This window comes from Artibeus jamaicensis, unplaced genomic scaffold (assembly GCF_021234435.1).
Source record: "Artibeus jamaicensis isolate MK-2021 breed Jamaican fruit bat unplaced genomic scaffold, CSHL_Jam_final contig_1621, whole genome shotgun sequence".
Lineage (NCBI taxonomy): Eukaryota > Metazoa > Chordata > Mammalia > Chiroptera > Phyllostomidae > Artibeus > Artibeus jamaicensis.
Genome location: NW_026521315.1, coordinates 166,053 through 184,992, shown reverse-complemented (window position 1 = coordinate 184,992; position 18,940 = coordinate 166,053). Strand labels below are relative to the sequence as shown.

General features: G+C 37.2%; 1 protein-coding gene and 2 pseudogenes across 1 annotated transcript in view; all 3 read right to left on the bottom strand.

Moving 5' to 3' along the window:
• The window catches only part of KYNU (kynureninase), a 106,345-nt gene extending 89,007 nt beyond the window's left edge, over positions 1 to 17,338 (bottom strand). Inside the window, exons 1-2 of the mRNA XM_053669623.1 lie at positions 17,156 to 17,338; positions 7,896 to 8,077 (exon numbers count right to left, since the gene is read on the bottom strand). Coding sequence (XP_053525598.1) covers positions 7,896 to 8,064 — 169 coding nt within the window. The 5' untranslated portion in view covers positions 8,065 to 8,077; positions 17,156 to 17,338. The remainder of the gene's footprint in view (positions 1 to 7,895; positions 8,078 to 17,155) is intronic.
• Positions 1,487 to 4,949, bottom strand: LOC128628062 (putative RNA polymerase II subunit B1 CTD phosphatase RPAP2; annotated as a pseudogene).
• LOC119041626 (uncharacterized) lies at positions 7,229 to 7,377 on the bottom strand (annotated as a pseudogene).
• Positions 17,339 to 18,940: the final 1,602 nt, after the last annotated feature.

Genomic DNA, 18,940 nt, shown 5'->3' with positions numbered 1-18,940 from the left:
CACGTCTAAATAAAACAAGGGTCCAAGAAGCCTTCGGTATTGAAGTTTGGGTGAAAAGTTCTCTGGCATGACACTAAAAGCACAATCCATAAAGGAAAAAAATCAATATATTAGCCATCCTCAAACTTAAAAACCTTTGTTCTGTGAAAGACGTTTACAACTGTAGAAAAATGAGCTGCAGACTTGGAGAAAATATTTTCATGTCATTTATTCAACAAATAATTTATGTACTGACTAGAAAAAGAACTCTTAAAATTAATAATAGGAAAAACAACACAACTGGAAAATGGTTAAATAAAAAACAAACTGACAGTAAGCAGAGAGGAGTGGGGAGGGGGGCAATGAGGGAAATAAGGGGGAGAGTCATCAAGGGACCTGTGAAAAGGACCCACAGACAAAGCCAAAGCAAGCGGGGAGAGTTGAAGGTGGGAGATGGGGGGGCAGGGGACAGCGGTGGCAGGAAAATGGAGACCGCTCTACTTGAACAATAATTAAAAGATTTGAGCAGACATTTTTAAAGGAAATATATGGAGAGTTCACAAGCTCATAAAACAATTAATTCTTAAGTACAATGACCACTAGGGAAATACATATAAATACCAAAATAAGATATTACTACACACATTAGAAGGACTAAAAGAAGAATAACAAAACATGGCAACACCAACTGCTAGTAATAACAGGGAACAACAGACACACAGTGCTGATAGCAATGCAAAATGGCACAGCTATTCTGGAAAACAGTTTGGCAGTTCCTTATAAAGTTAAAAATACATGTTCAATGTGATCCCACAATCAACTTATAACACACTAGACCAGGAATGGACAAATTATGGTTTGTGTGCCAATTCTCACCCACGGATTATTTCTGTAGAGCCTGCAAGCTAATAATTATTTTTTCTTTTCTTTGTTTTTTATTTTTTCAGTTTTAAGTGGAAGGGGGGGGAGATGGAAAAGTGAATATGTAGCCTGCCGAAAGTCAAATATTGATTGTCTTACCTCTCACGTGCACAAAATATGTTTGGTAAAAATATATTCACACATATCCTGTTCATGGTGGTATGTGTACCAATTATTGAGAGTTACCACAGCTGGACAGAACTCAAATGTCCTTTTAAAAAATTGAATCAAACCGAAACCGGACTTGATGGTTTCTGAGCAGACCACACCAGTTCAGACATTTTTATTTAGCTTATTATCAATCATTGTGAAGAATAAAGAGTCATTGCCTTTATAAACTGCTTTAGAACAATATACCCCTCATCCTCATTTAATGTTTTGGTTTGAATGCTCCTGGTTTCTAAACTGTCTTTTTAGTATGTGCACACATACACACAAAAAGAAAATTGTTACTAATTACTACTTCAGTGATTCATTGGTTTTACTTTGGCTATTTCTGATCTTTTGAAATCCATAGCGTCAGAAGTGGGACCCAAAGAAGACTAACCCCAGCTACTCTGAGGCCAGTGAGAAAACCAGATGCTGGTACCCAGGGGCCCGTTGGACTCACTGGCTGCTTCCTCACCGAACACAGATTGATGGGGAATTTGCTGCTGTGTGAGCTTTGCTCTTGCTGCATTCTGAGCTCTCCAACTTTATTGTACACACTGAATTTCTATTTCTGTTTGTACTGTTCTGTCTCTTCGTTAAAACTTCATGGTAAGTCATCCATCTTGTCTTTAAAAAAAGGGAAACATGATTCTTGGTATTATGAAACAACTATTGGGAACATATTTAAGAAGTTTTAGAGAACCCAAAGGCAAGATAGGTTCCATGCAGTCCTTGTCCTGGAACTTATTTTTTTCTAAAAAAAAGAATAGGGGCTCTTTTGGATAATTTGGAATTGTAATGGTCATTCTGGGAAACTGTTTTTAGATAAGTCCATGTTAAGGGACTTCCTTAAAAAGAAACACTGTCATACTTCTTGGGGAAAAATTGTGATGCACACTTTGCTTGAGGTGGGGAGAGAGAGAGAGAAAGAGAAAGAGAGAGAGAGAGAGAGACTACACTGCAAGAGAAAAACATGGATTAGTTGCCTCTCATAGGCTCCTTAATTGGAGGCTGAACTGGCAACCCAAGTATGTGTCCCAACCAGGAATCAAACTGGCAAGTATTAAATTATAGGATGATGCTCCAACCAACCAAGCCATTATCAGCCAGGGCTGTTCTTGGAAGATTTTAGAAAGAGAGGAAATATTGGTGACATATTCTTGTGTTGACCAAAAAGAAAAGTTCATGTATGTGACAACCTTGTTCTTTAGTTCACTGATAAACTGTTCTGAAAATGGTTTCCTGAACAGAGTAGTGCCTAAAAAAATGTGTTGAAAGAATGAGCCCTCAGAGAATAATAAGCACCTAGAGTGAGAATAAGAAGTTATTGATCCAATTCTATGACACCATCCCAAGTCATCCAGCCTGGACTCCCCTCAGAGTCTCTGACTCAGTAATTCAGGGGTGGGACTCAAGAACTTACAGTGCTGGTGAACTACCCTGTGACCCCCATGTAGCTGGTCAGGAGACCACTTTGACAATGCTTGATTGATAAGAACTTTAGGGCTAAGGAAGTAATTTTTTCATTCAAAACTGTACTTTTTCAATAACAAATAAATTGTTATAATTCTTTTTTTGTAAGTATTCACTTAAGTTTTAATTTAAGGCTTTAACTTTTATTTTCAAATAAACATATTATGCTTTTATAGCCAGGGGTACAAGGACTTGATTATCTTTGTTGGAAAAAGTGTTGGTTCTCCTCTGTCTGGGGAAGTCACTGTACAGTTAAGGCCTGGGAGGCACTCTAAGAAAGTAAAGGTTTTTCTCAGAATAAAGGTGGTTATTAGTCCCCTCTAGACTATTACTGCAGCTACAATTTCAGAAATGGTGTATAGAAGTTCACTTTCTCTTCATTCTTTATGGATTATACCACTCTGATTAACAGCTACTTCTAAATATGATGGTTAAAACTCCAAGGTCTTCATTCTTTAAACTTAATTATTCAAGCAGTGTGGCCATAAAGTGTGAAAACACCATATTTTCCCTGAGAATATGTCTGAATGCCAAGAATTTAAGTGAGCAATGGCAGTAACACCACAGCAATTAGGGTTCATTCTGCAATTTGTGTGGGATATCTCTACTTGTTAATCTAAAAATTCAAACAGGATTTTTAATTTGTGTGTGAATATCTCCTAATACAATCTGAAGAGGTCCCAGGTAAAACTTTACTCATTTTTTCAAGTATGTGTTTTCTAATTTGGTTCTAAGAACTTGAATCTATCAGTGGAAAGGTCACATGCTTCTGAGTCTTGTGATTGGGTAGTTTCTTCATTTAAAACACATCATCCTCTATAAAATTTCTGATCCTTAGTTTTAATGTTTCAGGGGTTTTTTTTTTTTAGATTTTACTTATTTATTTTTAGAGAGAGGGGAAGGGAAGGAGAAAGAGAGGAAGAGAAACATCAATGTGTGGTTGCCTCTCATGCGCCCCTTACTGGGGACCAGGCACACCTCAGGCATGTGCCCTGACTGGGAATCAAACTGGCGACCCTTTGGTTCACAGGCCCATGCTCAGTCCACTGAGCTACAGCAGCCAGGGCTCAGTTTCTTTTTTCAAGGTCTGGTAACTTAGCAGTTTGTTAAATGACTGTATCTGGGCACCAAAAGGCAGAGACTCCTCCAAGCTCTCCAGAGATTCCTGCTTTGCAGAATGACTATCTGGGTCAGACTTTATGCCATCTTCTTCAAGTTCTTCTTTAACCAGAGGGGTTACAGAGGGTTCAAAAGCATAATTCTGGCTCTATAAAACCTTCAAAGTTTCTTTTGTCTTCCACTCAGAGTCTCCTTCAGAACTTACAGTGAGTTTGCCTTTGCAACTTCAGGACACATGTGCACTGAACTAGAAGCTTATCTAGAAACTTGTTTTGATTTGGTAAATTTCCTCTTAAAATGCTCAGCACTTTTCTTACTTGTGCCTACTACAGTTATTTTTGAGATTTCTAATTTTTTCTCTCAAAGGACTATTTGAAGTAATTGGGTATTTTTTGTGAAGAAGTTCTTAAGTAGCAGCTTCTCTGACTATCTAATCGTAATTGCCTAACTAGTAACATCTATTACTGTTCTTTGTCTTCTTGCTTGAAGTGAGCTTTTTGATCAGCTTTCTTATTCATGATTTTATTTCACAGCTGTGGACTTACACCTGTTGCATTAGTTCTGCCTGGAAAAATGAAGGGTAAAAAAAAGTCTTGCTCGTTACACTGTTACTGTCACTATGAGTGCTAGAAGAACTAGATTCATACCACTTATCAAAATGGCCAGGGTTGTCAATACCTGATATTTGAATGGCCTTACTGTATAACTGTACTTCTCCAGAATGGACACTTTGTACTTCCTGTAGCAGCCTTTCTTCTCTTCAAACCCACACTGGAGTTTTAGGAATTTGGGCTTCAAAAAAATAGTTATTTTTTAACAAAATTGCTGAAAAACACTTCCCTCAGTAATAGCATAGGTTTTATTGGTTTTAGAGGAAATTTTATATTTCTTTTTGGTACAATGCCTAGCTTCTCGTGACCGAGCTGGATAATAGATCATTCACTCATGACATTGCTGTAGTGAGCAAGTGTGACAATTTCCCACACTTTCTTAAGAATTCTTCTGTAATATTTTCTTCTGAAAGCTGTTCAAGAATATGTAGAGCTTTTCTCAAATCCAAATTTTTTTCTCACAGTCTCTTCTCTTTCTGCTTTCCTTTCACAAGCACCTTCTCATTTCAAGGTAGTGCCTGCAGTGTTTTGGGAAGGCACCAGGCGGCTGGGGGAGAGGCGGGGCTTATGGCAGATTCCCATAGGAAGCAGCGGGGTCAGAAGACCCAGATGTCTATCAGAGGTTCTGCCTCCCCTAGCATTAATTGTATGAGTCAGGGAAGCAAGGACAGGACCTGGAGACATTAAACTCTTCATTGAACCAATTCATCTTCTTTCCCTTTATATTCTTTAAGAAAAAAACCCATAACTTATCCAAGATTGTAATTTTCTTAGTCATTTTCTACTGGATATCTGATTAAAACAAATGTAATACCTATCATGAGGATACTAGAGTCAAGTATTTCATATAATGAAATATTTAACTGTACAATGATATCTTTACCTGGGTTGTGATTATTTTTTCTCCAGATAAGTCGAAGAGCCCTGCGCTGATGTGGTATTAATAATTCCTATTAAAGCTAAAAGTCTGCAATAAAAGGCCAGACAAACATTCTGGTCCCTTTTTAACTCTCATTTTCATGCTCTTTAAAATCTTAAACATTTTCCAGCAGCTTTTGTCTTTTCCACGTGGAGAAACTGTGTTTCTGAAAGGCTACTTGCTTCTCAAAATTCACCCAACTATAGCGTTAGAGCCAAAAATTCACAGCAATCTCAGACCACAGTGGCTCCCAGGAAAACATTATGACTTGTTAGTTGTTTATGCTGTGAATTCATTGAGCTAGGAGTAGGAGACATGGATTAGAAAACAGTTTCAAAGCATGAGGAGAAATATATAGATAATAAATATCTGTTGAATGAAAGTGACTCAACATGAGAATTAAAATTGTTAGTTGGTGAGTATTAGGTTTAGCAACACAAAAAGCAAAAAACTCAAAATGCCATTTTAACTTTCTATGTACCCCTTCATTTTAACAGCCTTTTGTTTCCAGAAATTCAGGGTTGGGTTCTGCCACAAATCTTGAATATTATTATATAAAAGTGTTTTTAAAAAGAAACTCAAAGACATCAACTCCCTAATGCATCACCGCTAGTGTCCAGGAAGTAGTCATTGCTCGTAAATGTGTGTCCAGGTGTGGCAGTTATTTAGCATCATTCCCCAAGAAAACACAGCCAAAACACAGTGGATCACTGGCCCATTTCTCTCCTCAGTGCTTCCACCATGTTCTTCCTTCTCCCTGTAATATCACCATCTGCCCTTACTGGAAAGGTTCTGTTACTGTTTTTGTTTGCTTACTTTTTTGTGCCTGTTTTTCTTATCACTCATGAAAATCAATAAAACAAATTTTATTAAATGGTGAGGAAATTATAGCTTTCATCAAATGTCATGATGGTCTAGAGCACTGATTCCTGACTATAGTTCTTGTTGCACACTGGGAAGGCAACCTAAAGCTCTGTGGCACTCCAAAGTTCTGCTCTCCTACGGCAAACAGGAGCTTAACTGACCTCTCTCTCAGGCAGCTCACAGTCCATTGGGGCTGACTTGTCTCTGTTGGGTCATGGGCATTTCTGAGGATGTCCACATTGTGTGCTGCATGTCCCTCCCATCACTGAAAGAATGTTCTTAGACTTAATTTCCTAATTTCACCCATTATTAATTATTTTCATTCCTGAAGGTTCAAATCAAAATGCCCTTTAATTCTAGATTCTAGGAAGACATACAAAGTTTTTCTTTTGAGATCTCAGAACTCTTCACTTATGGCCCCATTTTATTTGGTCTCATATAGGTGTCATTTGTACTGATATGTTCTTACCTAGTATCAAGCAACTTTAAATTGGATATAGGGATTTCCCTTATTTCATCTTTTTGTTATTCTGTAGGATGTCATACTGTTTGACATAATATAGAAGTCAGTTAAGACAGTTACGTGAGTCACTCTCACCCTAAAACCATATTAGCTGATTCTCCTGGATTATGAATATCCAAAATTGCACCTCCCTCACTTAATTTGAAGAAAAAGTGAACAAAGACTCTATTGTAAACTGTAATGTGAAACCCATTTTTGTAGATCAATTTTATTCAACCTGGCAACCTTTTTCATTGAAGTAAATTGAAGCAAAGCTAAATGTAAAAAAATCATTTTGTATTCTTGAGTTACCTAGATTTTTAAAACAGCATGTCTCCCTAACCAGGGACAGAGTCAGTTTACTTACTCTATTATGGTTTTTTAAATGAATTATTCATTTATTACTCATTGATTGTTTTATTTCTTTTCTGTAAGTCTTCTTCATGCTGTCTTTACTCACAGCACAAAATAATGGTTATTCACATAAAATCCTTCCTAATATACTAAGTCCCCAAATTATATTTTCTCAAAGGCAAATATCATGCTATCATAAACTTAGGTGCCACAAAAATCAGAGATCTTCTAATACTAATATATTGAAAAGGGATTATTTTGAGCTCAAAGTGCTTAAAGAACAAGTAAATTATTCTGTTTATATATAGTTGGGTAAAAATAATGTCCCCTTTTATTAAAAAGTCATATGCATGTAATTTTGTAACATAACAATATCACACTCAAGCACGCCATATGACATTTTAGGTGAAATGTTCAAATTAAAACTAGAAATTATTACACCTATATTATTACACTTGATCTTAGCCAAAAGGCTGAGAAGCGATACACACCTATATTATTACTCTATCAACCACACTTAAGCAGACCTTACTTCTGCTGGACACTGTATATATTTTATTGACTGATTTTGGGAGAAAGAGAGAGAGACAGTAACAATGATTTGTTGTTCTACTTATTTATGTATTCATTGGTTGACTCGTTTATTTGCTCTGACTGGGATCCAACTCAAAACCTTGGCATATGAGGCATATGATGTGCTAACCAACTGAGCTACCCAGAAAGGGGATATAATTTTTCAATCAGTCACTCTATTGTTCAGGGAAGTTGATGATTCTATTAGCACCCTTTAAGTATTCTATTCAGAAGGAGAGAGGGCACACGAAGCTAAGGGGACCTGACAGGTTGATTTGGTAGCACCAGGAGCCTGCTGTTTCTTAGACAATCTCAATGGCTCTATTTGTAATGGAATGATGATTTTCAAAGATTTATAGAAAACATGCCCAGTAACAAAAATGAATTAATAAATTGATTAAAAAATAAAACCCATTTCTACTATTCTTACTTGGAGGCAGATCCTGCATTTTGGGAATATAAAAATATTCCCTGAAGTGCCTCAGTTTATCTTCCTCATCAAGACGGAGAGCGACCCTTTCATCTGTAGGGTGACATCTAAGTTCCGACGCCACGCGTTGCACCGTGTCAGCTGGCATTTCAAAAGGTAAAGGCTCCATTGCAAGGTGTACTCTAAAAATGAATAATAATAATAATAATAATAATAATAAAAATTACATCACCATTATTTTCTTTTCTGCAGAAAATTAGCCCTTTAGATAAAACCCCTTTTGATTTAACTAAGATTCTCATCTTCCCAAGCACAGAAATAGTACAGTTATCCAAACAGCATTAAACTCTACGCCCGGGTTTTTCTCATGTGTAAAACAAAGAAAATACTGGTCACTTAGGGATGCTGAAAGGACTCAGTTAAGTAATGGTGCTCTCAATAAATGCTAGTTTTATTTTCTGGAAAGTGAACCAAATTAGTGACTGTCAAATGTACATCAGTTCCCCTTTTCCTCTAAATGCCTTACAAGAAGGTAACAGTTAAAGATACTTTTGTGAAAGTGTAGGGCAGTGTCCCACCAAGCTTGTCCTTCTCCCTATCTTGCCTCCACTAACTCAACTCCGGTGATTCTGAGGTCACAGTGTTAAAGCTATGGAGATTATATATATATATATATATAATGATATATATATATAATGATATATATATATATATATATAATGATATATATATCATTAACAAAATTTTTAATGTGAAAAAATGATGTTGATTAAAAAAGGTAACTTTACTTTAAATAATATTAGTATTTTTTGGCATATGAAGAGCACAGAGAGCTACCTCCTGCTAACAATGAGAAACTTGTCTTTTACTACCATATCTTAGATCAAAGCAGGTCTTTGTGGTGTTCTTGAAACCACATTCTACTCCATTTAATTATCATTGAACATTCCCCACCTTCTTGGGAAGAAAACTTTTTTTTCCTGAAAGGGATGAATAACAATGGAGATTCCAGAAGGGAGAGGGGAGACAGTTTCAGGGGAAAGGGAAAAGGATTCACAGGAACAAGTATAAAGGACACATGGACAAAAACTAAGGGGGGTGGAAATGGGAGGGAGGTGGGGTGCACTGGGGGGAGTTGGGCTGGGATGTGAGTAAAAGAAAGAAAACTGTACTTGAACAATAATTAAATTTAAAAGTGCTTAAAAATAAATAAATACATGTTTTAGACTTTAACCCAAGTTTTATACATTTTTTTACATTTCTCAAAGTTTTAGTTTGTTGAAATTAAGAATGGTATTAAAGTAAAAAAAAAGTTGTTTTCCACAGGCTATCTTAATTTACACATGTATACTTTTGCTGGCTTCATTTCTACATTTTTCCATTAATTTTCTCTTCCAGTAAATATCTATTGAGAACCTACCACATGGCACTGTGCACTGGGGGATCAGCAGTGCATAAGTAGTGACTCTTGTAGAATTTACTTTATAAGAGAATGAAAAATGATTAAAATATACAATTTCAGATGGTTTCAAGGTCTGTGAGTAAACAGAGCAGAGTACTGGGATAGAAAGTAATGGGGGTATGGAATAAATACTATGGGAGATCAAACACACCTCTATGGGCCAGGAATATATTATCATTTCTGAATTCTGATATGGGTAAGAGGAAGATATTCCTCTTATGGGTAAGATATTCCTGGAGGAAGACAACAGGTTCTAAGGCAACAGGAAGATACAAGGTTCTAAGGTGGAGATGGACTTGACCCATTCGACTAATGCACTAAGAGAGGGAGGGGAGTAGGAGACTATGATGGAGGAGAGGCAGAAGTACAAGTCAGTCATGAAGAACTTCGAAGCCCAGCGGAAGTTTGTATATTTTTCTAAATTTAATGGGAAATTATTGGACTATCTTAGGTAAAAAAAATGATATGAAGTAATTTTATTAAAGAAAAATCACTTTTTCTGCTCTCTGTTGATTTATTAATTTAAAACAGAGGTAAATTAAGGCTCTTTTAACAGTTAAAAGGAAAACAATGGTAGATTGAATGTGGTGAGGAGAAAGGTACAGGGAAATATCTGGATTTATAATGTGTTTTGGAGAAAAACTTTAGATAATCTCTGGTGAAGGCAAGCAAGGGGGTAACTTTTAGCTTTTGGAGAAATACCTAAAGAAATACCTGGGGAAGAAACATTTTAAGAAGGAGAATCAGAATTCTATTTAGAATATGTTAAGTTTGAGATAAATACTGAACATTCAGGTAGAAATATCAAGCTGGCTCTTGAATGTTTGTGTCTGTAGCTCAGGAGAAAAATGGATCACAAGTTATACATTTGATAGTTTCCACTCATAGAGTGTACTTTAGATCTAGAATGCCTAGGGATAAACTAAGACTAACATAGATAAGAGTCTAGAATTGCAATTTAATTATCTTTTTCCCACTCCCCACTCTCCTTCCTCTTACCCCAACACACACAGTATTAGACAATAAAGAACTGCATGTCTAAATGTACACAATGCCAGTAAGATAGACACTCTTCCTATCCTCTAAATTAAATTCTTATTCTTACCTGACCTCTTCTTTTCTCATTTACCAAGGGTCTCCCTTGATGGCCATCCTTTACATTATGCCCAGATAAGAATACTGAGCTTCATCTGAGCATTTTTTAATAGTTTAGATACCCATAAAGGCTTTTGATTATTACAATTCATGCTTCTTTATGAAAGTCAGTAACTTTACAACTGATCCTGATTTTCTTTATAACATCTCACCATGCTAAATTATTATTTGTTCTCTGCATAAATTTTTTTCTGGATTTTTCTCATACCGTACCCTTTGCCAAAAATGTTCTACATCCCCTTGTACATATTGAAATCCTACTCATCTTTCAAAGTCTTAGCTGAAATGTGACTTTTTCATGAGGCCTGTCATGATGTCTCAGCTAAAGCAGTCTCTCCTCCTCTGAACACATAATACTTACAGGCACATATCTTATAATAAGTAATACATTTTGTGAGGTCCTGTATTTATTTTGATATATACATGGATGGGAAAAGTCAAACATGCTTGTCATGTTTACAACTTAATTCTAAATGGGTCTCCACCCATAGTTTTCTTTTATTTAAATTATATTTTATTGATTATGCTATTATAGTTGTCCTGATTTTCCCCTTTGCTCTCCCCTCCACCCAGCACCTCTCATTCTATCAGGCAATCATCCCACCTTTGTTCGTGTCCATGGGTCATGCATGTAAGTTCTTTGGTTAGTCCCTTTCCTAAATTGTATCTTACATCCTGGTGGCTATTCTGTAACTATCTATTTTTGCTCCTTAATCATCTCACCTGTCACCCATTCTCCCACACCACCCTCCCATCTTTTTATCTTTAACCTTTGGCATTTTAATTATGATGTGTCTTGGGTGAGCCTTTTTAATCCATTTTGTTTGGGACTCTCTGAGCTTTCTGGACTTGCATGTATGTTTCCTTCACCAAATTAGAAAAGTTTTCTTTCATTATTATTTCATAAATTTCCAAGATCTTGCTTTTTTCTTTTCTCCTTCTGGCACCTCCCATGAAATGAATGTTGGATTTCTTAAAGTTGTCCCACAGGCTGTTGACACTATTCTTGTTTTTTTTCGATTCTACTTTCTTCTTGTTCTGATTGGTTGTTTTTTGCTTTCTTATATTCCAAATCATTCATTTGATGCTTGGCTTCATCTACTTTCCTGTTTTTTTCTCTGTAAATTGTTCTTTATTTCAATTCATGTATCCTTTGTTTCTGACTGGATCTTTTTTATGCTGTTGAGGTCCTCACTAAATTCCTTGAGCATCCTTACAAACAGTGTTTTGAAAGCTTCATCTGATAAACTGCTTATCTCCTTTTTATTTAGCTCTTTTTCTGGAGTTTTGATCTGTCATTTCATTTGGGCCCTGTTTCTTTGCCTCTTCCTTTTGGCTGCCTCCCTGTGTTTGTTTCTGTGTATTAGGTACAACTCCCTGTCTTAGTAGTATGGCCTAATGCATGAGCTGTCTTGTAGGGTCCAGTGGCACAGCCTCCCCTATCACCCAAACTGGGTATTTGAGGTATAACCTTTGTGTGGGCTGAATACACACTCCTCTTGTAATTGAGACTTGGTCACTGTTGGCAGGTCAATGGGAGGAGTTTTCCCAGGCCATTCAGCTGCAGGGACTACTACCATCAACCTCTATTCTCCTTGGAGGATCAGCTGTGTGGGGGCAGGATGGAGGTACTATAAAGCGGTCTACAGCTGTCCATTGGGTGTGGAGGCCCTAGAGTGTCCCAGGTGGTGCAGGCCAAGTTCATCCCCCACCTGTGTTTTGCCCAGGGCCACCCTGCCTGAGCTAGAAAGCAATCTGAGATGGCTGCTACTAGTTCTGGGCTTGGAGATTTCCAACTGATACCAAGCTGTGAATCTGGGCTGACGGTTCATGGCCTGGGGCTTACTGAGTCCAGCTGCTGCTTGTCTGAGAAGATTTAGGAAGTTGTGTAGTATGAGCCAGGACCAGCCATTCATATGGAAGAGCAGCTTGGGTGGGCCCATAAATCTGGTGGGGTGAAGTCTCCAGGGGTTTCTGTGGTGGGTCAAACAATGTTAGCCAGGATAATGGAATTTTAGATACAGCACCAGTCTGCCCATTCTGTGATGGAAAGGCCCAAAAAAGGTACAGTGGCCTCTGCTCACCTTGATGCCTCCCTCTGCATGCCACTGGTGCCCCTCAAGCTGCCTTTCTGGCATCAAAACTCAGAGATAGTAAGTCTGAGTAAGTGAGTCTGTGTGTGGGTTCTTTAAGTGGAACTATATGGGGCTCCAGAATTGTCTTCTACCTGCTCAATCCCCACTGGTTTTCACAGCGGGAAGTTGTGGGGACTTATCTTCCTGTCCCGGGAACCCTGGGCTGTGGGTGTTGGTGTGGGACCGGGACTCCTTGCTCCCAAGATAATCCTCAAATTTTTATCCACCACACATGGATGTGGGGCCAACCCATTCTATATCTGTGCCCCTCCTACAAGTCTAGATTAGATGTGGTTTTATTATTTCTGTAGTTGTTAGACTTCCATTCAACTCAATTTCTGTCAGTTCTGAGCAAATTTGTTCTGTATTTTAGTTTTAATTCTGATGTGGTTGTGTGAAGAGGTGAGCCACATTGGGAGCCGACCAACAGCCCTCCCTTGACACAGTCAGGATGGAAGAGATGCATCTGCACAGCAGAGGCAACTGTGGCCTGTCTATCTCTCCTTGCATGTCTGTCTTTTTGATCAATAGGTGGTGGGATTTTTAGACACCTGTATTTCAGGTCCAATGATCTGCAGAATTCCAATGAAGTTGTACAAAATGATTTCTTGGCCATAGAACAAAAGTTCCCCCTGATGGGGTAGCCCCTGAACATCTAAAAGTTGGTGGAGTAACAGCCCCTTTTCTACCTTGGACAGGAATATATATTAATGGAATTAGACAGGTAAAGAAGCAGGAGAAGCTGGTTAACTATTACAAACTGAGCATGTAGAAACAATTACTAAGGAGTCCAAAATACATGAAGTAGATTATAGACAAGAAGATAAATAGCTAAGTTAGATACCACAAAGGCCTTGTAATAAATTTCCTATAATCACTGTTCAGTCTGGTGTATCCTTTTGACCTGCACCAAATTCTAAGAACTTTAATAAACAATAAGATATTTAAAACTCTGCACATACAGCTATTTCTAATTGTCTTATTGATGGCTCTCCTGGACAAAATAACCTTTGTTTATCATAACTGAATGTATGGAATTTCCTGTACTTTTCCTAGTTACCTCTGTATTGATTTTTTTCTGCTTAACTGATCATGCCATACACCTGTTTCTTTAATGTTATTGTAAAAATCTCTATTAAAATAAAGCTTAAATCAAACTCTGTGAGTTCTGTCAGGCCCACAGAGGCTGGCTGTTCTCTGCCATCCAACTGGGTGTCTGACCCTTCTTCATTCGTCACCTGCACCGTCCATCCTTCGGGGACCCTAAGACCAGCTGAGGCCAGACCCCGGCAGAGCCACATCTGCCTATGCCATCATCTTGACCAGAAGTTCTCTACCTATAGATTTCTAATGAAGAAAATATTTTCTGAGTAGAGAGAACTATAACTCTACCACTTGACATTATCAATTGACTGATTACCATTAATTAGAGTGCTCCCAGATACTTGACCCACTAAAGACATTGGTGTTGTCAAAGGTCTGTGAGTAACTTGGCTGTAAAAACTCTAACCAAACATTTATAATGGTGTTATCCAATTTTATAATCAAATTCATTCAGGAATGAGCTGTGAGATTTTGTTATTCATTCAGTTAGAAACAGGAGCAAAATTTGAAAGAATCACAGAAAGAAAGAATTAAATAGTAGAGTGTAGAAGGAGTATTGTCAAGTGATTTATTTTCTGTAGTCATGCAAAGCCACTGATTGTTAAAGTTTGAAGTGATTCCAGCAGAAAACAAGAATCAACTGTTATAACATAGCTGGAAGATAGAATGTCTATGGTTCCTGAAAAGGAGACAGGGCAAGTCAGTCTGCACAGTCACTGAATTCTTCCCTGTAACAAATTGTGTGCAAGGCCTGGGAGGCTGCCTGCATCACTGTTCTGAAAACCCATGGGCTGTTTTCCTTCCTCTCTATCAAGTATATCTTTACTATAAACCTATTACAGGAGAACCCCAGTTTTCAAACTTAAATTGTTCTAGAACCTGTTTGAGAAACCATTTTTTCTTAATTGGATCTCCTTTGTCATTGAGGGATGCATGACTTACCATACAAGTACCAGAATGAAAATGTTGTTGGGTAGGAAACCAAAGTTTTGCTAAACAACTGAGACACTTTTTTTTTCCTGTTAACAACTTGATTGAGAGCCAAATTGTTTGAGATGGGAGATGTTCAAGAACTGTGGTTTGACTGTATTTACCATGGCTCAAATGAGTTGCTGGTCTACCATACTGAACTGTATTCAACTTGGGGGGCCTGAATCTTGTTTAATTTATCTCTGTAATCATCCCATTGTTGAGAAATTCATTTTAGATAGTGTTCCACCAATTGGCAGCTGAATGAGAATACATAAAATAGCTGGGTGAATTATTTGACATGACAAATTACATGTTACTAGAGGGATACCCTCTCCCATCCAACTACATGGGAAACAATTGGAGAAGCACTTCCAGTGAGGCTTGGAATCAAGGGAGTTTACCTCATATTTGGAAATTTCCTTGAACAGTCAGAATTTTAAGACATCATTGGAGTTAAGTCTGAGCTCTAAATTGGGTTTCCAAAATAATATACGAATAGTTTTGGTACCATCATATTCCAGTAAAATTCAACTTTCCTTAATAAAAAATATACATCTTCATTCATTAGCTTCTTTATATTTGTTTCTTATTCAGTGTTACTTGTAATAATCTTGATCAGTGTTATTTTCTGTACTTAGGAACTAAATTCTGGAATAAACAGCAGAAAAACCAGAAATAGAAAACTAATAAATGTCGCTATGTGGGACTACATTTTGCCTGAGAAGCTGACTCAGCAGTGCTGACTGCGTCACGTCATGTGGGTGGGATGAGCAGAGCAAAATACCTGGCCCAAGATGAACCTCTCACTTTATTTTTACTTACCTCTTCCATATATCCCCCACACCCCACACACACACATTATACACACACACACACACTTACACATTATACACACATTATATACACACACACATACACATTTTACTATTTCTTCACCCCATTGCTTTTATTACTTGTTTTGGTCCTCTATTTAGTCTGAAAAGCACCAAATACTATGAATCCATCTACTCTTTTTAATCAACCCTTCTTGTTTCGTGCCCATGATACCACAGTACCCTCACTCTAAGGAAGCAACTTATTAATTCATAAAAATTTCTGCTTAGCCCTGGCTGGTACAGCTTGCTGGATTGAGTGCCAGCCTGCAAGGCAAAGGGTCATTGGTTTGATTCTCAGTCAAAGCACATGCCTGGGTTGTGGGCCAGATTTCTGATGGGGGGCATGCGAGAGGCAACCACACAGCGATGTTTCTCTCCCTCTCTTTCTCCCTCCCTTCCCCTCTCTAAAAAACAAATATATAAAGTCTTAAAAAACTGCTACTTAATCCTGCCTTCAACTCACCAGCTCAGACAATGCTTTGCAAGCCATAATTTTATGCTTTTTAGGTTTTCCTTTTGCAAGCAACTTGACATGCTATTATTCTGAAATCAATTCAAGTTAAACAAAACTATGGATCTTATATCTGACATTTTTAGCACTAATTTTATGAAGAATGTGGGCATATACAAATATGGTCTTGGGAAAGTCACCTAAACTTTTTGTGTTGCAGTGTTACATAAAAGTAAGTGAAATATTGCTTTCTTCAGAAGATCTTCAACACTAACCCTTGCAAACCACTTTGGACACATTCGATCAGTCACAGTACCCTCTCCCTTCTCCATACATTGCACAAATCTTTTTGTTTCTTTCTTGAAATAATAAAGCATAATATGGCAAGAATGTTGTTTATTTTCTTCTATCTTCAATATTAAAGTGGCTTCATAAAACACAATTTTTGATGTTTTTTTAATGCATGCTGATATGATAGCTGTCACAATATAGTCTAACAAAATTGTTTTAAATAAAGTTAAAGAAAACTAAGAGCTACTAAAGTCATCTTATGGGAAAAACCAAACAAACTTTTTGGCCAGCCCCATACTTCTTGAAATCAAAGTGGAAGTAACTCTGTTTAAAAGACATACATTTTCACTCCTCTAAATAAATAGTTAATGACTAATAGCACTGTAAGGCAACTAAAGAGTTACCAGAAAACAAGGGACTTACAGCTTAATTAATGATCTGAATTTTGACCTAATTTTACCATTTAAACTCAAGTAACCACAGGATTAACTTTAATTAATCAAAAATATTTATCTTTTAGTAGATAAATTCAGTGAACTATTGACATGAATTCTTTCCACTACATTGAAAAAAATCTCTTTATTTGACACAAAATTTTACAAACTGTAGAAATGATCTCTGGAAATGTAAAAGAAGAGTTATTAGGGGATTTTACTACCTTTATGAATATAATTTAGAGAAAAAAGAAGAAGAACCTTCCAGAAGAAACCTCTAAAGCATTGTGACAAGAATACTAACAGAGAGAATATCTCTTTGGAAAAATCATTAAATATATATTTGTGTACAGAGTATATATCAAGTGTCTCAGTGCTTACCAGCTAGGGTTCCAATGAGTTGACAGCTCCTGGTCTCTTGTAAAAGAAAAAAATCTCTCAAGAGTTTCTGGCAGATTTAGAGACCAAACCTCAGGTTCAGAAATTCAACCACTTCTGCTCCAAGTTCACCCTGTGGGGAATTTTTGAGCTAACTTTAGTTCCTCCCACTATTTCTAACGTAATCGTAAATTTCCAGTTACCCTCAAAGATGTCAGCAAAATGCTTCTTTCACTTTCTCTTTTAAACACTAGGAGCTCTGCTTGCACTCTGTTTCTTAAGCAGCTCCACTCTTTAGACTGTGATAAACACTTCCTTGCCTTCCAACTACACTGACCCCTGGGCCTGTGAACTACATCTTCTATTATCCTGTAGATCAAGTAGGGTATCCTCACTAGTGTGTGAGCTGCATGAAAAACTTTGTCCAGGAAACAGATTCCAAAGTTTGCTTTTCTTGCTTGCTTTGGGATTTGGTAGACTAAGGGCTGCAGATAAGTTCTTTCTTAACTCTGTAGATAGAGGAAACCTGTATCCCTTATTTCCCAGGATGTGTGTTGTACAGTTCCTAGATCATAAATCTAGGCAGGTAATAAGCCAATCAAGGAAGGATAAGTTAAAGTTTCAAAATCATGTTGAAAGTAGCCTAGGAAACTTCATAAAAGTAGATTATCCCTTTAAGCCTGGAGGCTGCATATTGTTCTACTTTACATTATCTCTTTCTCCTTATTTTCAAATTTAGGTCTTTTGATGACGGTCTTTTTAGTTATAAAAACCAACAGCGAAGGCTTTCAAAATTAAGACCAAAGATAGAAAGTGGGCCTGAATAATTGAATCACTTTTGTATACTTACACCTTGTTGAGCTCACACATCCCACCAGGTAGAGCAGTATTGATACACGGAGATATTGCGCCCAGACTACAGGGAGTGGGCTGAGTGTAGGGAACAGGAGGAGCCGCACAGGAAGATGGCTAACCAAACCAGAGTTATGAAAGGGCAGTGCCAGGTCCTGCCAGGTCTTGAGGGGGGAGCCACATTACCTGGGTAACTGAAGGCATGATTTCTGCCCCTCTGGGCAAGATGGCAGCAGGAGGAATTTCTTACCCTTAGCAATGTAAGGCTGGCAAGATAACTGAATAAGAGGAACCCTCCTACCACCTTCTGGTACCAGGTTGGGACAGGACAAAAGGATGGCAATTATATAGTATGTAATATATATTACATATTGCATAATATATACATATGTATATATAATTGCATGTAGAAAGTATACCAAGATACATAAGGCAATGAATGTATTTTGTTTATTACTCTTTGTTTTTAAATTAACCAGACCCCAAATACTTCTATTTTGTTTATGAGGGGGGATAAAACATAATGCAATTACTTTAATATACGTCATTGAAAAGTGAAAAGAAAATATATTTTCTTGTATCACTCCTATCTCTACAGTAATCCTAATAATGAGTACAGTGTCCTCATTTTATTCAGTTTGAAGTATAAAAACTTGTACTTTTCTTAAAAGTACAAGTGTGTCTCAAAACTTGTACTTTTTCATATTTTTTGTATGCCTTCCTGCAAGAACTTTGGAAGATCTACTAAGCTTGAATATTCAGGAAATGAGCCTGGGGGGTAAAGTGTGCTATTGTTTGTAGGAAAATCATATTCCTTCAATTACTGACTAGGATATTAAAATAGAAATAGAGATAGAGGTCTACATAAGAAATTTTTACATTCATCTTGTTTCTTCTAAAGTCTTTTGATAATAGTGTTAAAAACCATTCCATCAA